We start from the raw sequence: 17341 nt of genomic DNA on the forward strand, positions 1-17341 counted from the left end.
GAAGCAGCATTAAGAATAGTTTCTGAGGGAAAGTGGGGAGGAGTTGGGGGATTTATGGATTGTGTGGGCAGGTGAAAGGGTCAGTTGGATTCCCAGGTTTGTCTCTTGGTGACAGGGAGAAATCATGGTGCCACCAGCTACAGTAAAAATCAGTTGGGAGAAAAAGATGAGTTTGGTTTTGACTACAAAGTATCCGTGGGACATCCAGATAGAATTCTCCAGCAGGTAATGAGATATAATATACAGCGTCAGATGTACATCAGCTGGTGGCATGAATGCATATTGATAGTTTCTGAGCCAGTGAAAGTAAATGAGGTGACCTGGGGAGAAAATCGGACCTCTGAGCGTATCAGGGGTTAAGGGTTATATAGTGAAAGGAACCCATGAAGACAAGAAACAAAGGTTCTAGGAGAATACACAGATGGTTATGCTAATATCACCATTTTTATAATAAATAATAATATTTATTTATATATATATAAATATATATATAATATATATATAATATAATAAAATTCTACCTATATAACCATTGCTTATATCAATAAAATGAAAAGAGGAAATGTACTATTTATTGAGTACTTATTAGTCTAGGTATTTTTCTAAGGTCCTTATTACTGTTTTCTTTTTATAGGCATGGAAATTAAAACATAGAGAAGTTAAATAACTTGGTCAAGGTTACACAGTCATTGGTAGAGCTGGGTTCAGACCCAAGTGCTTGGCTCCAGAGTCCATGCTCTTAGCTTCTGCTCTCCAGTGCTAATATTGCCTCCCATTTTCATAATAATGAAGTTCCTGCAGTACAACCGTAGCTTGAACCAATGAAAAGAAGAAAAATCAAAGGCTGCAGCGTTTTCTCTGTGTAAACGGTACATGCAGAGACGATGAGGAAGCAGGGGCTGAATATTATAACAAGGATAAGAATCTCTAAGACGAATATTCAAAAGGATAGAACTGAACATAATCACTTTTTTGGTAACAGCTTTGTTGAGACATAATTTACACTCCACACAGTTCCCCCAACTATACAAATCAGTGGTTTTTAGTATATTCACTGAGTTATGCAGTCATTACCAGAGTCAATTATAGAACATTTTCATCACCTCAAAAAGAAACCAGTATCCATTAGCTGTCACCCTCGTATCTGCCTGAGCACCCTGCCTCCCGTGCAGCCCTAGGCAACCACTGAGCTGTGTTTTGTCTCCATGTTTGCCTGTTCTGAACATATACAAATGGAACCATAAAATGTTTGGGGTTTTTTTGATTGGCTCATTTTGCTTGGCATAATGTTTTCAAGGTACATCATGCTATAGGGTGTGTCAGTACTTCATTCCTTTTTATGGCCAAATAATATTCCATTGTGTGGATATAATATTTTCAAGGTACATCATGCTGTAGGATGTATTGGTAGTTCATTCCCTTTTATGGCCAAATAATACTCCATTGTTATTTATCCATATATTAATTGGTGGACATTTGGGTTTTTACTCTTTGGTTCTTATAAATAATACTATGTACACTTATGTACAAGTTTTTGCATGGTCATACAACTTCATTTTTCCTGGATCTGTACCTAGGAGTGAAATCGCTGGATCAAATGGCTTGACTTTTGGGGGAACTGCCAGACTGTTTTCCAAATTGGCTACTATTTTTTTTTTTATTCCCACCAGCAGTGTACAAGGGTTTTTGTTTCTCCACATTTTTACCAACGCTTGTTATTATCTGACATATTATTAAAGCCATCCTTACTGTGAAGTGATATCTTGTGATTTTGAATTACATCTTCTCCGTGACTAATGATGCTGGAGCATCTTTTCATGTGCTTGTTGACCACCTGTATGTCTTTTTTGGAGAAGTGTGGATTCAGATCCTTTGCTTATTTTTAAGTTGAGTAAATTGTCTTTATAATCACTTTTAAAACTGTTTTAAACAACAACAAATTTTGAAACATATGCTTAAGAGAGATGTCTTAATGATGTTATCAAAGGCAAAATCCAAGAATGATAAAATGAATGTAATAGAAAGTTGTGGCTGCTTTGAATCATGGCTCTGTGAGCTCACCCCTAGGAGCCTTCGCCTCATCTGTATAATGAAGAGAGTAATATGTATATTACAGGTGAAACTTAAGCAGTTTATGAAGCACCAATCCAGTGTCTTAGCATATAGATACTGGAAGTAACAGTTAATACTTACCAAGCATTTGCTGTATCCTAAGTGATGAACTAAACATCTTGGGTGTGATGGAATATAACTAGTGTCCAGATCTGACTCCAGAGCTTGTGCTCTTAGCCATCCCTCACTAACTTGGAGTTGTTGTTACTTCAAATCACAAAATTAGAACAATCATCATTTAATTCCAAGATACAGGTGAGAAGAGGGTAAAGAGCATTCAGATCAGATCAGATCAGTCGCTCAGTCATGTCCGACTCTTTGTGACCCCATGAATCGCAGCACGCCAGGCCTCCCTGTCCATCACCAACTCCCGGACTGAAACTCATGTTCATCGAGTCAGTGATGCCATCCAACCATCTCATCCTCTGTCGTCCCCTTCTCCTCTTGCCCCCAATCCCTCCCAGCATGAGAATCTTTTCCAATGAGGCAACTCTTCACATGAGGTGGCCAAAGTACTGGAGTTTCAGCTTTAGCATCATTCCTTCCAAAGAAATCCCAGAGCTAATCTCCTTGCAGTCCAAGGGACTCTCAAGAGTCTTCCAACACCACAGTTCAAAAGCATCAATTCTTCGGCGCTCAGCCTTCTTCACAGTCCAACTCTCACATCCATACATGACCACAGGAAAAACCATAGCCTTGACTAGACGAACCTTTGTTGGCAAAGTAATGTCTCTGCTTTTGAATATGCTATCTAGGTTGGTCATAACTTTCCTTCCAAGGAGTAAGCGTCTTTTAATTTTGTGGCTGCAGTCACCATCTGTAGTGATTTTGGAGCCCAGAAAAATAAAGTCTGACACTGTTTCCACTGTTTCCCCATCTATTTCCCATGAAGTGATGGAACCGGATGCCATGATCTTTGTTTTCTGAATGTTGAGCTTTAAGCCAACTTTTTCACTCTCCACTTTCACTTTCATCAAGAGGCTTTTAAGTTCCTCTCCACTTTCTGCCATAAGGGTGGTGTCATCTGCATATCTGAGGTTATTGATATTTCTCCCAGCAATCTTGATTCCAGCTTGTGTTTCTTCCAGTCCAGCGTTTCTTATGATGTACTCTGCATATAAGTTAAATAAACAGGGTGACAATATACAGCCTTGACGAACTCCTTTTCTATTTGGAACCAGTCTGCTGTTCCATGTCCACTTCTAACTGTTGCTTCCTGACCTGCATACAAATTTCTCAAGAGGCAGATCAGGTGGTCTGGTATTCCCATCTCTCAGAATTTTCCACAGCTTATTGTGATCCACACAGTCAAAGACTTTGGCAGAGTCAACAAAGCAGAAATAGATGTTTTTCTGGAACTCTCTTGCTTTTTCCATGATCCAGCAGATGTTGGCAATTTGATCTCTGGTTCCTCTGCCTTTTCTAAAACCAGCTTGAACATCAGGAAGTTCACGGTTCACATATTGCTGAAGCCTGGCTTGGAGAATTTTGAGCCTTACTTTACTAGCATGTGAGATGAGTGCAATTGTGCGGTAGTTGGAGCATTCTTTGGCATTGCCTTTCTTTGGGATTGAAATGAAAACTGACCTTTTCCAGTCCTGTGGCCACTGCTGAGTTTTCCAAATTTGCTGGCATATTGAGTGCATCACTTTCACAGCATCATCTTTCAGGATTTGGAATAGCTCCACTGGAATTCCATCACCTCCACTAGCTTTGTTCGGAGTGATGCTTTCTAAGGCCCACTTGACTTCACATTCCAGGATGTCTGGCTCTAGGTCAGTGATCACCCCATCGTGATTATCTGGGTCGTGAAGATCTTTTCTGTATAGTTCTTCTGTGTATTCTTGCCATCTCTTCTTAATATCTTCTGCTTCTGTTAGGTCCATACCATTTCTGTCCTTTATCAAGCCCATCTTTGCATGAAATGTTCCTTTGGTATCTCTGATTTTCTTGAAGAGATCCCTAGTCTTTCCCATTCTGTTGTTTTCCTCTATTTCTTTGCATTGATCGCTGAAGAAGGCTACAGCTTTAAATGAATTGAGGCTGGTAAAGTTGCATTTCAAGGTACTGGAAGGACCTGCTGCTGTGAAACCTGTGTCACCAGTGGTCATCTGTTAACCACCATGAAATCAGAGTCAGGCAGTGCTACAGAATTAGTGTGTTCTAAACTCAGCAGTTTGGGGCATAGTATTATATAGTCATAAACAAGCTGGAAAACACAGGCTGTATAGCCATACCATTGGGTAAAGTTAGAGGTGTAGCAGTCTGCTTAGTAATAACAAGAAAAAACTATATGTGCAGATGAAACTCCTGTTGCCCCAGGTCAGTACTGTAGTAATGGGCGAACTAATACAAGCGTGAAGGGTACACAGTCTGTTTGAAATTGGCTGTTAGTACAAGTTGTTATGCATGTGTAACCACATAGAAGTTTAGTAAAGGGACCGATGATGTCACAGAGATACAAAAAAGAGTTAAAAGGTGAGTTAAAGGACCCTGTTGGCTTCTTCAGTGCCTTTGGGTTTTTTGGCATTCCAAATATTTCTACTGAAATCTTTTTTTCCTCAAGAATTCAGCAAGCCTGGGGCCAGGTCAGGTTCGTACACACTATTGCCAGTGTTTCACCCCAAATAGGATTGTCATGTAAGCACCGTTTAAAAGGGCCTGGAATTTCAAAGTGTAAGGCTTGAATCAACACACCTAGATTTAGGGATTTAGTAGTTCTAAATCCTACAGTAAGTCCCTTAACTACTAAGCCTCAGATTTTCCATATGCTTATACATAGGGGTCAAATTTGTATTTGTTAATCAGAGGATTGATCAGAGGTTTGTAAACAGTGATACCCATGTTGGTTATTTGTACTGTTAAAATTGGAAGTTCTGTGCTGGGTGGACATGAAGAAACTCTTTCATGACATCTCTTCTTAATATTCTGTATTCTGAATAGTACATTAATTCCCTCAGTTGAGTCAGTGATATAGGATCAAGTCTGGGAGACTAGAAGGTAATGCAAAAAATCAGCTTCAACTAACTGCTTTTTGAGGCCAGAATCTGCACTTCTGTCTGCTTTGGGGAGGTCTTTGCTGTCTTTTAGGCTTATAATATTTTACTGTAAATTTAAAAATAACACCAAATTGATTTTATTTGGGTAAATGCAGATCCAGTTGCGTTTATCATTAGAGCTGTTTTGGTAATTCTAGAATGTGTCTGTTTTCTGATAGTCAGATATTTTGCTTTCTGATGGTCTGCCGCGTTAGATTATACACAGACAGACCTTTTTGTACTTAAGCAACGTAACACCAGATGGCATGGAACTTGACAAGCATCGAAAAATGACACAAGAGCTTAAAAAATGGTTCACGGATTATTTAAATTTCCAAAAGCAAAACCACAGATATGTATATGGCTTCATGGTGGGAGCATGCTACCCGGCTCATGGTTTGCACTCAGTAAATATTTGCCAAGCAGATAAAAGGCTATTCTCTTACAAAATAAGATGTCCAGCACTTTCCTATTGCCCTGATAAAGCTTCAGTATTAAAGGCAGCCTTCGGAAAATGCACCCAGCTCAGTCATCTGGATTTACTGTTAAAATCTCATCTTTTCACTGATTTTCCACACAGTGAGACTGAAAACCATTATGTGACACCCTGGCAGCTGAACTTGGGGACACAGAGAACGGCATTGTTCAGGGGCGTTCCTCTCCTCAGAGTGGGCAAGGACCTTTCTGGGACTTCGTGATGTCATCTGAACAAGCCCTCTTTGTGTCAGTCGTCACAGATTGCCTTTTGTCCTTCACTTTTTGGAATCTTCGAAGCTATCTGCGAAGATGCCTCATTTTCTTGCTTGCGCTGTAATTTAGAAGAGTGGTTCCCAAGTATAGTGGGACACAGAGTTTTCATAACCATTATTAATTCTTCATATTTTGTCTCTCAGTCTCCACATCCTAAAAAACAAGTGTATGTGGGGAGGGGGGACGTGGTTGGGGGGGTCTTGTGGCCCAGCCTACCACTCATTATTTCTTTGGGAACTTTGACCTGATAGTAGCCATGATCTCTCATTTTTCCTGCTTTCCCATTCTTCTTGTCTATCAGAAAGAACTTCCCAGGATGTTTTCATCATTCTCTGACTGCCTGTAGTTAATATCGATGTACCATCTCCTGCAGCTCAGAGTCTATCTTCATATCATCGTCATTTTAAATACTTGTAAAACCTACTACTATGTGTCAGCCACTGGAGACATAGAAGATTGTAAAATAGATAAAAAGTCCTGTCCTCTTGAAGCTGATATTTGAGTAGGGTAAGACAAAACAGGGAGAAAGCGATGGCACCCCACTCCAGTACTCTTGCCTGGAAAATCCCATGGACGGACGAGCCTGGTAGGCTGTAGTCCATGGGGTCGCTAAGAGTTGGACACAACTCAGCGACTTCACTTTCACTTTTCACTTTCATGCATTGGAGAAGGAAATAGCAACCCACTCCAGTGTTCTTGCCTGGAGAATCCCAGGGACGGGGGAACCTGGTGGGCTGCCGTCTATGGGGTCGCACAGAGTCGGACACGACTGAAGCAACTTAGCAGCAGCAGCAGACAAAACAAGACGAGTAAATATGTGAAATCTTAGAAAATTGAAGCAAGTTAGGGAAAGAAAGTGCTGGGTGGGGAGAGATGGATGCAGAGGGATTTCAGTTTCAAACTGACTACTCAGAGCTTCTCTGACATGGTGATATGTGAGCAAAGACTAGACAGATATGATGGGTATCTGGAAGGAAGCACTGTGGACATGTGGAAGGTCACTAGATAGAAGGAACATTACATGCAAGGAGCATGCCTGTGATGCTTGAGGAGCAGCACAGAGGTCAGTGTGGCCGGAATGAGGAAGGAGCAAGAGTAGGAGGCAGCGAGGACAGAGGTATCCACGGAGATGGGGGAGATTGTTTCTTGTGGGCTGATTTTAAGAACTTTGACTTTTGCTCAGAGTGAGAACACCCCATTGAAGGGTTTTGATCCAAGGAGTGACATGACCTGCTATGTTTTAATAGAATAGCTCTGGCTTGCTAGATTACATTGGGGGTTGGAGGGGATCAAAATAATGGTGGTGGATGAGGTAGGACATGGTCAGATTATGGACCACTCTGATCTATTTTGAAGATGGAGCTATAGGTGGATTGAATGTGAGGTGTAAGAAGAAGAAAAGTATCAAAGATGTCTCTGGTTGCCTGAGCAAAATAATGTGTATTCTCTTGTTTATATTCTCATTATATGAGGCCTGTTAATTGTGTTCAAATCTTTCATATTCTTACTGATTTTCATTAAAAGAAATATATTAAAATCTACTTCAATGATAGATTTTTTAGTTTTTCTTTTTTCTCTATTTTTTGGGGGAGGTAATTCTGTCAGCTTTTTATTTTAGATTTTGAGGTGCTCCTGTTAGTTGCAAATAAGAATTATTACATTTTCATGAGTTGTTTATGATATTTTCTTATACAGTCCTTGAAATCTTGTTTTGTCTGTTGCTAATAAATCCCCCACACACTGCTCTTTTATATTTTGCATTTTGATAGTTTTTTCCAGTCCTTTACTTCTAATATTTCTGTTACTTTACATATTAGGTGTCTTTGTAAATAGTATCTAGCTGAATTTTTTTTTTTATCCAGTCTGGAATCTCTCTTTTAACTGATAGTTTTAAGCTATTTACATTTATTAGAACTGTTTGATACTTTTATTTATATCTATCTTTTTAGATATGTTTTATTTACTGTGTATTTTCTTTGCTTCTTTTTAAAAAATTCACACTGAATTTATCCCACTTAGTCATTATTATTATTTTCTAATATAAATAACTTTTTTCACATCATTACTAATATTTGTGCTCACCATTCTCTTTTTTCCACTACCCTTTGCATCTCTTTATTTCTCTTTTCAATTTTTTTCTTACCGAAGTACATCTCTTAACAGTTCCTTTAGTCTCATCCATTAGTTGTAAATACTCTCAAACTTTGCCTGAAAATGCCTTTATTTCCCCCTCTTCCATGAAAAATGGGCTTCCCTGGTGGCTCAGAGGGTAAAGCGTCTGCCTGCAATGCGGGAGACCCTGGTTCGATCCCTGGGTTGGGAAGATCCCCTGGAGAAGGAAATGACAACCCACCCCAGTATTCTTGCCTGGAGAATTCCATGGACGGAGAATCCTGTGGGCGGAGGAGTCCACGGGGTTGCCAAGAGTCAGACACAACTGAGTGACTTCTTTGTTTTCTTTCTTTCATTAAAAATAGTATAATTAGAATTCTAGTTTGACAGTTACTTTTTCTCAACACTCCCTATTCTTGGGTTGCATTGTCTACAACCAGGTCTGATTGCTGTTCCTGTGTAATTGTTCTGCCCCTTCTCTCTTACTGTTTCAACAATTTTTTCTTCTTGGTATTTTGCAGTCTAGGTATGGGTTTATTTTATTTTTTTCCCAGGAGTCACTGTTGCTCCTGAATCTGTATAATCATAACTTCCATCAGTTCTAGAAAATTATCAACCATTCTCTCAATATTATCTCTTCCCATTCTTTTTATTCTCCCTTCCTTGACTCCTATTAGATGTATGTAAGGTCTTGCCATTTCCTCCTCCATATCTTTTAACCTTAATTTTATGTTTTCCATTTTTTTGTCTTTCTGGGCTCTAGTCTAAGTAATTTCTTCAGCTCTTTTTCAGATTTACTAATTGTTTTCTCAGATGTGTTTGATTGGCTATCTCATCTATTAATATTATGATAATATTTACTTTTCTGTTCATTTCTTTTTCAAATCTGCCTATTGGTTTTTTAGACCCTACTTAGGATTTCAAGTACATTATATATGTCTTGAGTTATTTTAAACATACATAATTTAATACCCCCATTTGTTCTAACGTTCTTGCAGCTCTAATCCTCAAAATGAATGGGGAGTCTGTCCTTGTTTTTTGTAATTTTTTACTATGAACTCAGCTTTAGCAAGACTTGGTTTTTCTTTGTAAATCCTGTGGAATCAAGGTTGTGAGAGTGACCCTCCAGACCACTTGTACGTTTTCTCTGGGCAAGCACCCTGAAGGTATCACCAGCCAGAAACTAATTTTTGTGTTAATTCATCAGTTCAGGAGTTCTTGAACTCCAAATTTATGTGAGATGCAGCCCAGGCATTTCTGTTCTTTACCCAGCAGGGACTAAATGCTTTCTTGTCATCTCACTGTTGTGGCAGGAGGATTCTTTTCCTAGTCTATCCTAATAGTCTTCAGTATCCTGATGGCGCCTCCTCTCATTAACCAAATCCAGGCAGAAGCCAAGTAAGGAAGGAGCTTACAAAAGTAGCCTTAGAGTTTGGCCTGTTTAGAGGTTGAGAACTTTCTAGAGTTGATGAAAGATGTGACTCCACAGATTCTGAAGAACAATGACTTCTGGGAAAAAAAATAAACCCATACATACCTAGACTGCAAAACACCAAAGAGAAAAAAAAAAGTTGAAAATAGTAAGCAAAAAAGAGCAGAATAACTACACAGGAACAGCAGTCAGACTTGATTGCACACAACTCAACCCAACAATGGAAGTATTAAGAAAAAATAACTGTCAAACTAGAATTTTAATTATACTATTCATGAAAGGGGGGGAGATAAAGCCATTTTCAGGCAAAATTTGAAAGTATTTACCACTAGTACCACAGATGTGACTAAAGGAACCATTAAGAGATGTGCTTCAGTAAGACAAAAGTATAGAGCAGAGCAGGGGAAAGATGAGAATTGTATCTGGAGATGACAAAATAGTCTTCCGTTCAATAAGTATTTCCTGACCTCCATGGGCAAAAGCACTGCTAAGTGTTATGTTATAGACTGTGTCAGACACAGTCCCTAACCTCCATTGGGAGAGATGACCATACTAACTGTATACAGATGAACTACAAGTCACATTATGTCAAGTATTATAATATAGATGCAAACCAGTATCACGGAAACATGAAGGAGAGGCAGTGTGGGAGCAAGTGGGACAGGGGATGGGAGAGGTTTCCCCAGAGTAGGATCATGTGAGCTGCACCCTGAAGGGGTAATGAGATGGCATCTGGGTGGAGACGGGCTATGGATAGAGCCCAGGACAGAAGTGGAAACAGCCACGCCATGGCCAGTGTATGCAGCTCATCGTGAGGACTGATGCAGCGTATCATGAGGCCAGGGTGGCCAGAAGGTAGGCGGCACGCTCAGAGGCAGGCCGCTGCTGGATTCAGGAGACTCTGGAGCCTTGTGCTCCCCCCGAGTTAGCACCTCATTCTGCAAAAAAACAGCAGCCATTCAACATTTCCATCAGGGAGGAAACCTGATAAAAAAATGTAGCGGCTGGCTTAAGCTGTTCGATATAAATATAATGTAAGTCACAAATATAAGCCCATATGTAATTTAAAAGTTTCCAGCAGTTACATTTTTAAAAATTAAAAAGAAACAGATGGAATTAATTTTAATAATTATTTTTACTTAACCCAGCATTATCCAAAATACTATCATTTCAATATTTAATTGGTGTAACAATTTCGGTACTGATGCATTATTTTACATTCTGGGATGTTTGTACTGGGTCTTTAAAGTCTGGTGTATATTTCACATTTATAGCACTTCTCTATTTGGACTGGCTGAGGTTCAAGTGCTGAGTAGTCACATGTTGCTAATGGGTACCATATTGGACAGTGCAGGTGTAGAGGATGGCAGAGGGGTGTATTCTATCCGTAAACCCTAATTCCTCAGTTCTTGACAGATTCACTCTCCCCTCAAAACAGAGGGTCAAGTAAGTGTGGGGAGCTCTTGAGTTCACTCAAACTGAATGTTTCTTTAGAGCAGGGTTTCTCAGAGCCTTGGTATGTCCATGCACCTTGTGACCCCAGCAGAGAAAGACATCTGTAGCTTTGCCTACACTCATTTGACCCTGCAGGTCAGGAATGCCAGGAATACACTGTAGTTTTGCTGGACTGGGGGAAGCAGAGAGCCTGGAGGCAGGCAGAAGCAGAAATGCAGAAGGACACACCGGGAAGAGGAGAGTGACAGGGGCTGAGGGAGAGACAGGAGGGCTGGAAGCAGCAGCTCATCAGAGGTGTCAGGGCTGTAGGCAGGTACAGGAGGATGTGAGCTCCCAGGGGTCTCTGGACTGGCAATGCTGAGTCGTCATTACCTTCACAAAAGCAGTGTCTTGCTGCTCTATTTATTAATAACCAACAAGGACCTACTGTATAGCACAGGTAACTCTCAGTGTTCCCTGGCAGCCTGGATGGGAGGGGAGTTTGGAGGAGAATGGATACAATGTTTATGTATGACTGAGTCCCTTAGCTGTTCACCTGAAACTATCACAGCATCATTGGCATTAAAAGTTAAAAAACAAAAGCAAAAAGCAGTGTCAGTGGAGCAGTGGGACAGAAACCAGTGACTCTGAGTTGGAGAGGTGACAGAGAGAGCTGGGGTCAGAGGCAGTGAATGACAGACCCCTGTAGAGCCATTTGGCAGTAAGACTAGAGACGGGTGTCTGAGGAAGGAGCAGCGTTGAAGGAACATGTGTGTTTGTTGTAAACATCGTGGTAGGAGGGACACGTGACTGTGTTCATAGCCTGGAGGGACCACTGAGGACTGGAAGTGGAAGTGGAAGGGCAGGGAAGGGTCCTGCCAGAGAGGGTGGATTAGGGGTTCTGGCTTCTGGAAAAAGTAGGATCCTCTTGGCCCCTGACACAGGCAGGAAGTACAGGGATAAGTGAGCAGGGAGACAGGCAGGAAGTTAAAGGGGCATCATGCCTGTAATTTTTTTCCCTGACATCAGAGATAAGAGCATCTGAAAGTGATGGTAGGGGTCAGGTTAGAAATTTTGAGGATAAACATTTAAGAACCATAAGTAATGAAATGCACAAATGTCAGCCAGGGTGTTAGTACAAGGATTGTCCCACATTCATCATGATGAAGCTAACGTCATGTATGTTCCAGCTTTAGAAACAATAAACTACCTGAGACTTTTCCTATTATTTGCAGACACTGAACAGACAGGCCAATGCTTGCAGGTTTTAACATACATCATTCTTTCCTAAAGCGTGATATCCTGTTGTGCCCAACACAATGGCTGCAAAAAGAGGGCCCAGGAGAATTCAATTGATGTTAATGGTTACATGTTTATGGTGGTGACTATTAGAAGAAACATAACCAGCACATCAAACCCATGATTTCCCTAGGTATTTAGCTCAAACATGGACAAAAATGTTATCTAAGTAGTAGTAGAGCTGGAATGTGAATGTGGCAGAATATGAATGACCAAGATTTGTAAACCACCAGCGAAGAGGTGGAGCAGCCTTAGAAACTGTTGCCATTGCTTCCACCAGAGTCAGCTGGGTGGTGGGTGATCAGCAACACTGTCCCAGGCATCAGCCACCCCCAGCCTCCTGGCTGCAGAGCCGGGGCAGGCAGGGACCTGAGGCAGCCTTGCTTGTCCCCAGTTCTTGCTCATTCCCGCAGGTCTTCCTGCAGAACAGGGTGAAACAGTCCCCAGAAAAGCCTGAGAAGTTTGACCATGACAGTTGGCACCGTGCTCTCTTCTTGGTACCACCAAACGGAACCCGCCTTAATTCAATTTTTGTTTGGCCGTGGGAGTAATTGTTTTTAAGCTGTCGGCAGCATGTGCAGAAAGTAGACCAGCTGTCTTCACAACTCTCTGTAAGGCCCAATCTCTACAAAACACATAAACATTCCGAAGCAGTCAGAAAGAGAACCTCCTTTAAAAGCCTGGTCTGATCCTGGCCTTTTCCACCCCTGTGGCTTTGTGCGGTTGTCCCCGAGCGGGCGTCTGCCTTGATCCAAACTCCGCTGTCTGCAGAGGCCGCTGGCGGCTGCCCCTGCTCCTGCGCCTCACTCCCCAGACCTTCCTGCTGCCCTCCTGTCTGCCTCTCAGACACACACTGCGACTGCCTACTGCTGTCACTTGCGGGGCCCCTGCCTGCTTTTTCTTTTTGTCTGATAAGGGCTTTCTGAGGCCTTTCCCCTCCTCCTGTACGTGAGCCAAGCCTTCAGTTTCTAACCCAACGACTCTGAGATTAACGTCACTTCAGTTTGACACTGAGCTCTGCCTGTGCACTGATCTGAAGTGAATGTGGTATTTCTCACCCTGACGCCATGCGAGACTGCCCTGGGCCGCCCTCAGGCTCTGTGGCTGCAGAGTGGCCTGAACCACCAGTTCTTTGTTCCCTTGGTTTGAGGTAGTGTTCCTGCTGGGAACTGCTGGGTTCTGGGCACTTTAGGTTTCCTCATTGATCACTTAACTTTGGGAAATCTAGAGAAATGTTTCTCAAACACTTTTTAAACAGCAGCTCACAGTAAGAACTACATTTTACATCCACAAATACATACCTAACTGAAAATTTTCTCAGGACAATACTTACCGATCCTGTTTACATGGTGCATGCTAAGTCGCTTTAGTCGTGTCCGACTTTGCGACCCTGTGGACTGCAGCCCACCAGGCTCCTCTGTCCATGGGATTCTCCAGGCAGGAATACTGGAGTGGGTTGCAATGCTGTCCTTCAGGGGATCTTCATGACCCAGGGATCAAACCTGTGTCTCTTATGTCTCCTGTATTGGCAGGCGGGTTCTTTACCACTGGCGCCACCTGGGAAGCCCCCTGTATACATGGTAGCTTTGATTCATTTGTTAATTTTGTTTTGTTTCTGTTTAAAAAATCAATTGATAGAATGACTCACAAATGGCTCATGACCTGCAATTTGGAAAACACTGTTCTCAAGCATTTGATTCCTTTAATTATTACTATAATTTGAAAATGTGTTGAGACAGCTAGAAGAGCATAGGTTCTTCACAAGCTCAGCACACTTTATGGCCTCTTTGAGGCTGTTTCTGAAAATCCTTCACACTGTCATCACTTCCTTAGACAGACATTCAGGCCACATTGAGCCGTTACACGCGTTGCTAATTTGCGGCAGTGGAGCACCGAGGGGCCGATGGTGAATCCAGCTTCCGCAGGTGTACACTGCTCTGCTCTCCCAGGTCCCAGGGCCCTTTGGCTGGCCATGGGATTCTTTGGAGGCAGTATTTGTAAACTCAGTGCATCCTCCCAGTAGATGTCTCTTTCCTTCCAGGAGAAGAAAGTAATATTTTGAAACTCTACCCTGCTTTTCCACAGGGTGTGCTGATCTCCAAACACTGGACACCATGCAGCCGGTGGAAAGGAAGAGGCAGGGCTACATCCACGAACTGATTGAGACGGAGGAGCGCTACGTGGACGACCTGCAGCTCGTCGTGGAGGTAAGGGTACCAGGCTCTGCGGGCTCCCTACAGGATGGGGGCTCGTACCGGGGTGTTGCCTTTGACAGTGGACTCACCAGCAGCGACAGGCGCTCTCACACCCTCAGAATGCTTTCTCTGCCTGTTGGAGGGGCCTTGACGGTCTCAAGTCAGCTCTTGCTGTCAGATTAAGTCATTCAGAATGAGGAGAGAAGGGGCGCTCGGTGCCTCAGTCGGCTGTGAGGTGGCCTCGTCAGGAAGGACAAGGGTACAGCCTGGGTGGGAAGGCTTGAAGCAAACGTGCAGCCTCAGACTTTTCTTTCACGATGTCTGCACTGCCAATCTGACACCTGACATTTCTGACATTTTCATAAAGTTTAGTTGTTTCCAGTGGAGTTGTGAGGCAGTGGGAGTGTCCCTCTAATGTTTGTATCAGTTTGGAAAACCACTCTGCCACCTCCTAAGACCCTCTCAGGTGTGAGGCGTCAAGTCAGGGTCAGGGGTTTAGGGTGAAAAGCAATGTCCACAGGTGAGTGGACAGCATTCTCATCAGCATTCCCTCCCTGAAAGGACCCGGCCACCACATCCTCCTCTGCTCTCCTCACTGAGGCTGACGCTAAGCCGGTCAACAGAAGGCATAAACAGTAACACAAGTCAATCAGTGGATGAAAGGACAATCAGATGCTCTCCCTGTCCTTCCAGAGCGCCTCAGAGCAGAGTGACCTTGTTTCCAGGTCTCTCTCTCCCATAGGAGCATCCAAGCATCTTCCATCTGACTCTGAAACCATAGAGGTTTAGAAATGTCGGTCCATAGACTTATCCGAGTTCTTGGACTCCAGGTTCAACTTGATGCTATAAATGTCGGTTTAGAACAGTTTCAACAGAGTAATGTCACATGTATTTTGGAGAGATTACACATGAGGAGAGGTGTCTCAGATGATGTTGCCATTTCCTTAAGGCTTTTAAAGTCATTTCCTAGTTGTTTAGTGGAAACTAGCTTTGTGACCTTCAGGACATCACTCTCAGCCTTCATTTCTTCATGGGTCCATTGGGAATAATAATACCTGACTCAGCATGACCTACATCATCATCTGTGAAGTTAACTGAGAAACTTTCACACACATGTGCATGTATGCACACACACATATGCATGTGTGTGCATATCAGAACTTTGTGAAACCTTAAGTTCTATGGATTACCAGTATAAAGTGTTATCACTTCCCCTTCGGTCAGCCAGCCTCTGAAATCCACATGTGCTTGGTGGTCAGCATTGGGGGTGAGGTGAGGCATCGGTGTTTCTTTTGCTGCACTTCTCACTAACTGCTTCCAGACTCCTGTGGTGCAGTCTGACAACAGTCCTGCTCCCTCAGTTCTGCAGGCCCTCCTGGTGTGGGGTGCTTTATGCCCACGGTTTAATTAACCTGTGTAAGACCACTAGGAGGTGGATATGAGACTCTCCTTGATGGGACTGCTGGATTCAGTCCTCAGAATCAGCCCTGAGAGGAGCCGAAATAGCAAAACTTAGGGTAATTTTGCAGTTTAAAATTCAACAGTCTGTGTATGTTTATATAAAAGTACCTTGCTCTTCCTGGTTTCTGAGTACGAAGATACCATTTCCTTTAGACCACACTGGCTCTGTACTGCCCTAGAGCTGACTTCCTTTTCTTGTTCTGAATCTAGGTTTTTCAGAAACGAATAACAGAGCCAGGTTTTCTCACTGAAGGAGAGATGGCCCTGATCTTTGTTAACTGGAAGGAGCTCATCATGGCTAACACCAAGCTGCTGAAGTGAGTTGTGAGCACCGCTTTTGGTGGCAGCGGCCACCCCAGCCCTGGGACCAAGACTCCCACTTCACTCCCTGCAACTGAGCTGCTTAACAGAGAACTTCCACTGCTTTCCTCTCCCTCAGGCTTTCTATTATTATTTTATGAAATGCTAACTGTAATGTACTGTAAACTACATCATTACTGAAGCAAAATATAGCAAAATATTTGATTAAGAAAAAATGAAGCCATTAAACAATACATTAACATATGATTCCAAACCATACTTGACTCTGTATCGGCTAGAGTCAGGAGAGAAGTCACAGCTTATGTCCCAGACATAAGCAGCTGGACTGGCAGTCCTCTAAGCGCAGTGTGAAATTCCGTCCCTTCCGCCCACGAGGACAGGCTCCTGGGGGAGCTCTGAGCCATCCCACACTCGCTGCTTCTCCCCACTCCTTAAGGTTTAGCAGCTCTCTGGGCACCATGTCCACCGCTACCTTCACCTCCACACCCAGCGTCTGCGGACTCTTGCTCCCTTACTCATCCTGTGGAGAATAGAAATTTCTTTCTTCTTGGTTCAGCTGAAAACAAGTTAGAAAACTTTCAAAAGAAACTTTTTTAAGAAACTAAGCTGAAACCAAAACAGTTCCAAAGACCGAGGAACACCCAAGCGCAGAGTCTTCATTTTTTTCTTCTTTGCTCACAGTTCATCCAGGTTGGCTGGGCAGGCGGAGCTTTAGGTCCTAACTGCCTCCTCCTCCTGACTTTTCCCCCATAGTGCTAGAGATCTTTAGGTACCTTGCTGGTCGTTATTACTGTTAGTCTCCCAAGATATTCACTGTTCATTGGCGACGGACACTCAGTTAAACAAGAAATGAGAGAGTGTGTTGGTTGCAGGGCGCTGCGGGTGCGGAAGAAGACCGGGGGTGAGAAGATGCCCGTGCACATGATCGGGGACATCCTGGCCGCTGAGCTGTCCCACATGCAGGCCTACATCCGCTTCTGCAGCTGTCAGCTTAATGGGGCAGCCCTGTTACAGCAGAAGACAGACGAACACGCAGACTTCAAAGAATTTTTAAAGGTAACTCCATCCCAGGAACGTAGGCAGGCCAGCCCTGTTCTGAGCCAGGAGGCAGAGGCGTGTGCAGGCCTCTGGGAGGCCTCAGGAGTAGAGACGGGTATGATCATCACTTTCTGTGTGTGCCCAGTTGC

General features: G+C 42.9%; 1 protein-coding gene across 8 annotated transcripts in view; it reads left to right on the forward strand.

The window, feature by feature from the left end:
- Positions 1–17341, forward strand: part of ITSN2 (intersectin 2) — a 128011-nt gene that overhangs the window by 99775 nt on the left and 10895 nt on the right. For all 8 annotated transcript variants that reach the window (XM_044926188.2, XM_044926187.2, XM_044926191.2 and 5 more), the window contains exons 29-31: positions 14263–14384; positions 16044–16150; positions 17027–17210. In XM_044926188.2, coding sequence (XP_044782123.1) covers positions 14263–14384; positions 16044–16150; positions 17027–17210 — 413 coding nt within the window. The remainder of the gene's footprint in view (positions 1–14262; positions 14385–16043; positions 16151–17026; positions 17211–17341) is intronic.

Source organism: Bubalus bubalis, chromosome 12 (genome assembly GCF_019923935.1).
Source record: "Bubalus bubalis isolate 160015118507 breed Murrah chromosome 12, NDDB_SH_1, whole genome shotgun sequence".
NCBI classification, from domain to species: Eukaryota; Metazoa; Chordata; class Mammalia; order Artiodactyla; family Bovidae; genus Bubalus; species Bubalus bubalis.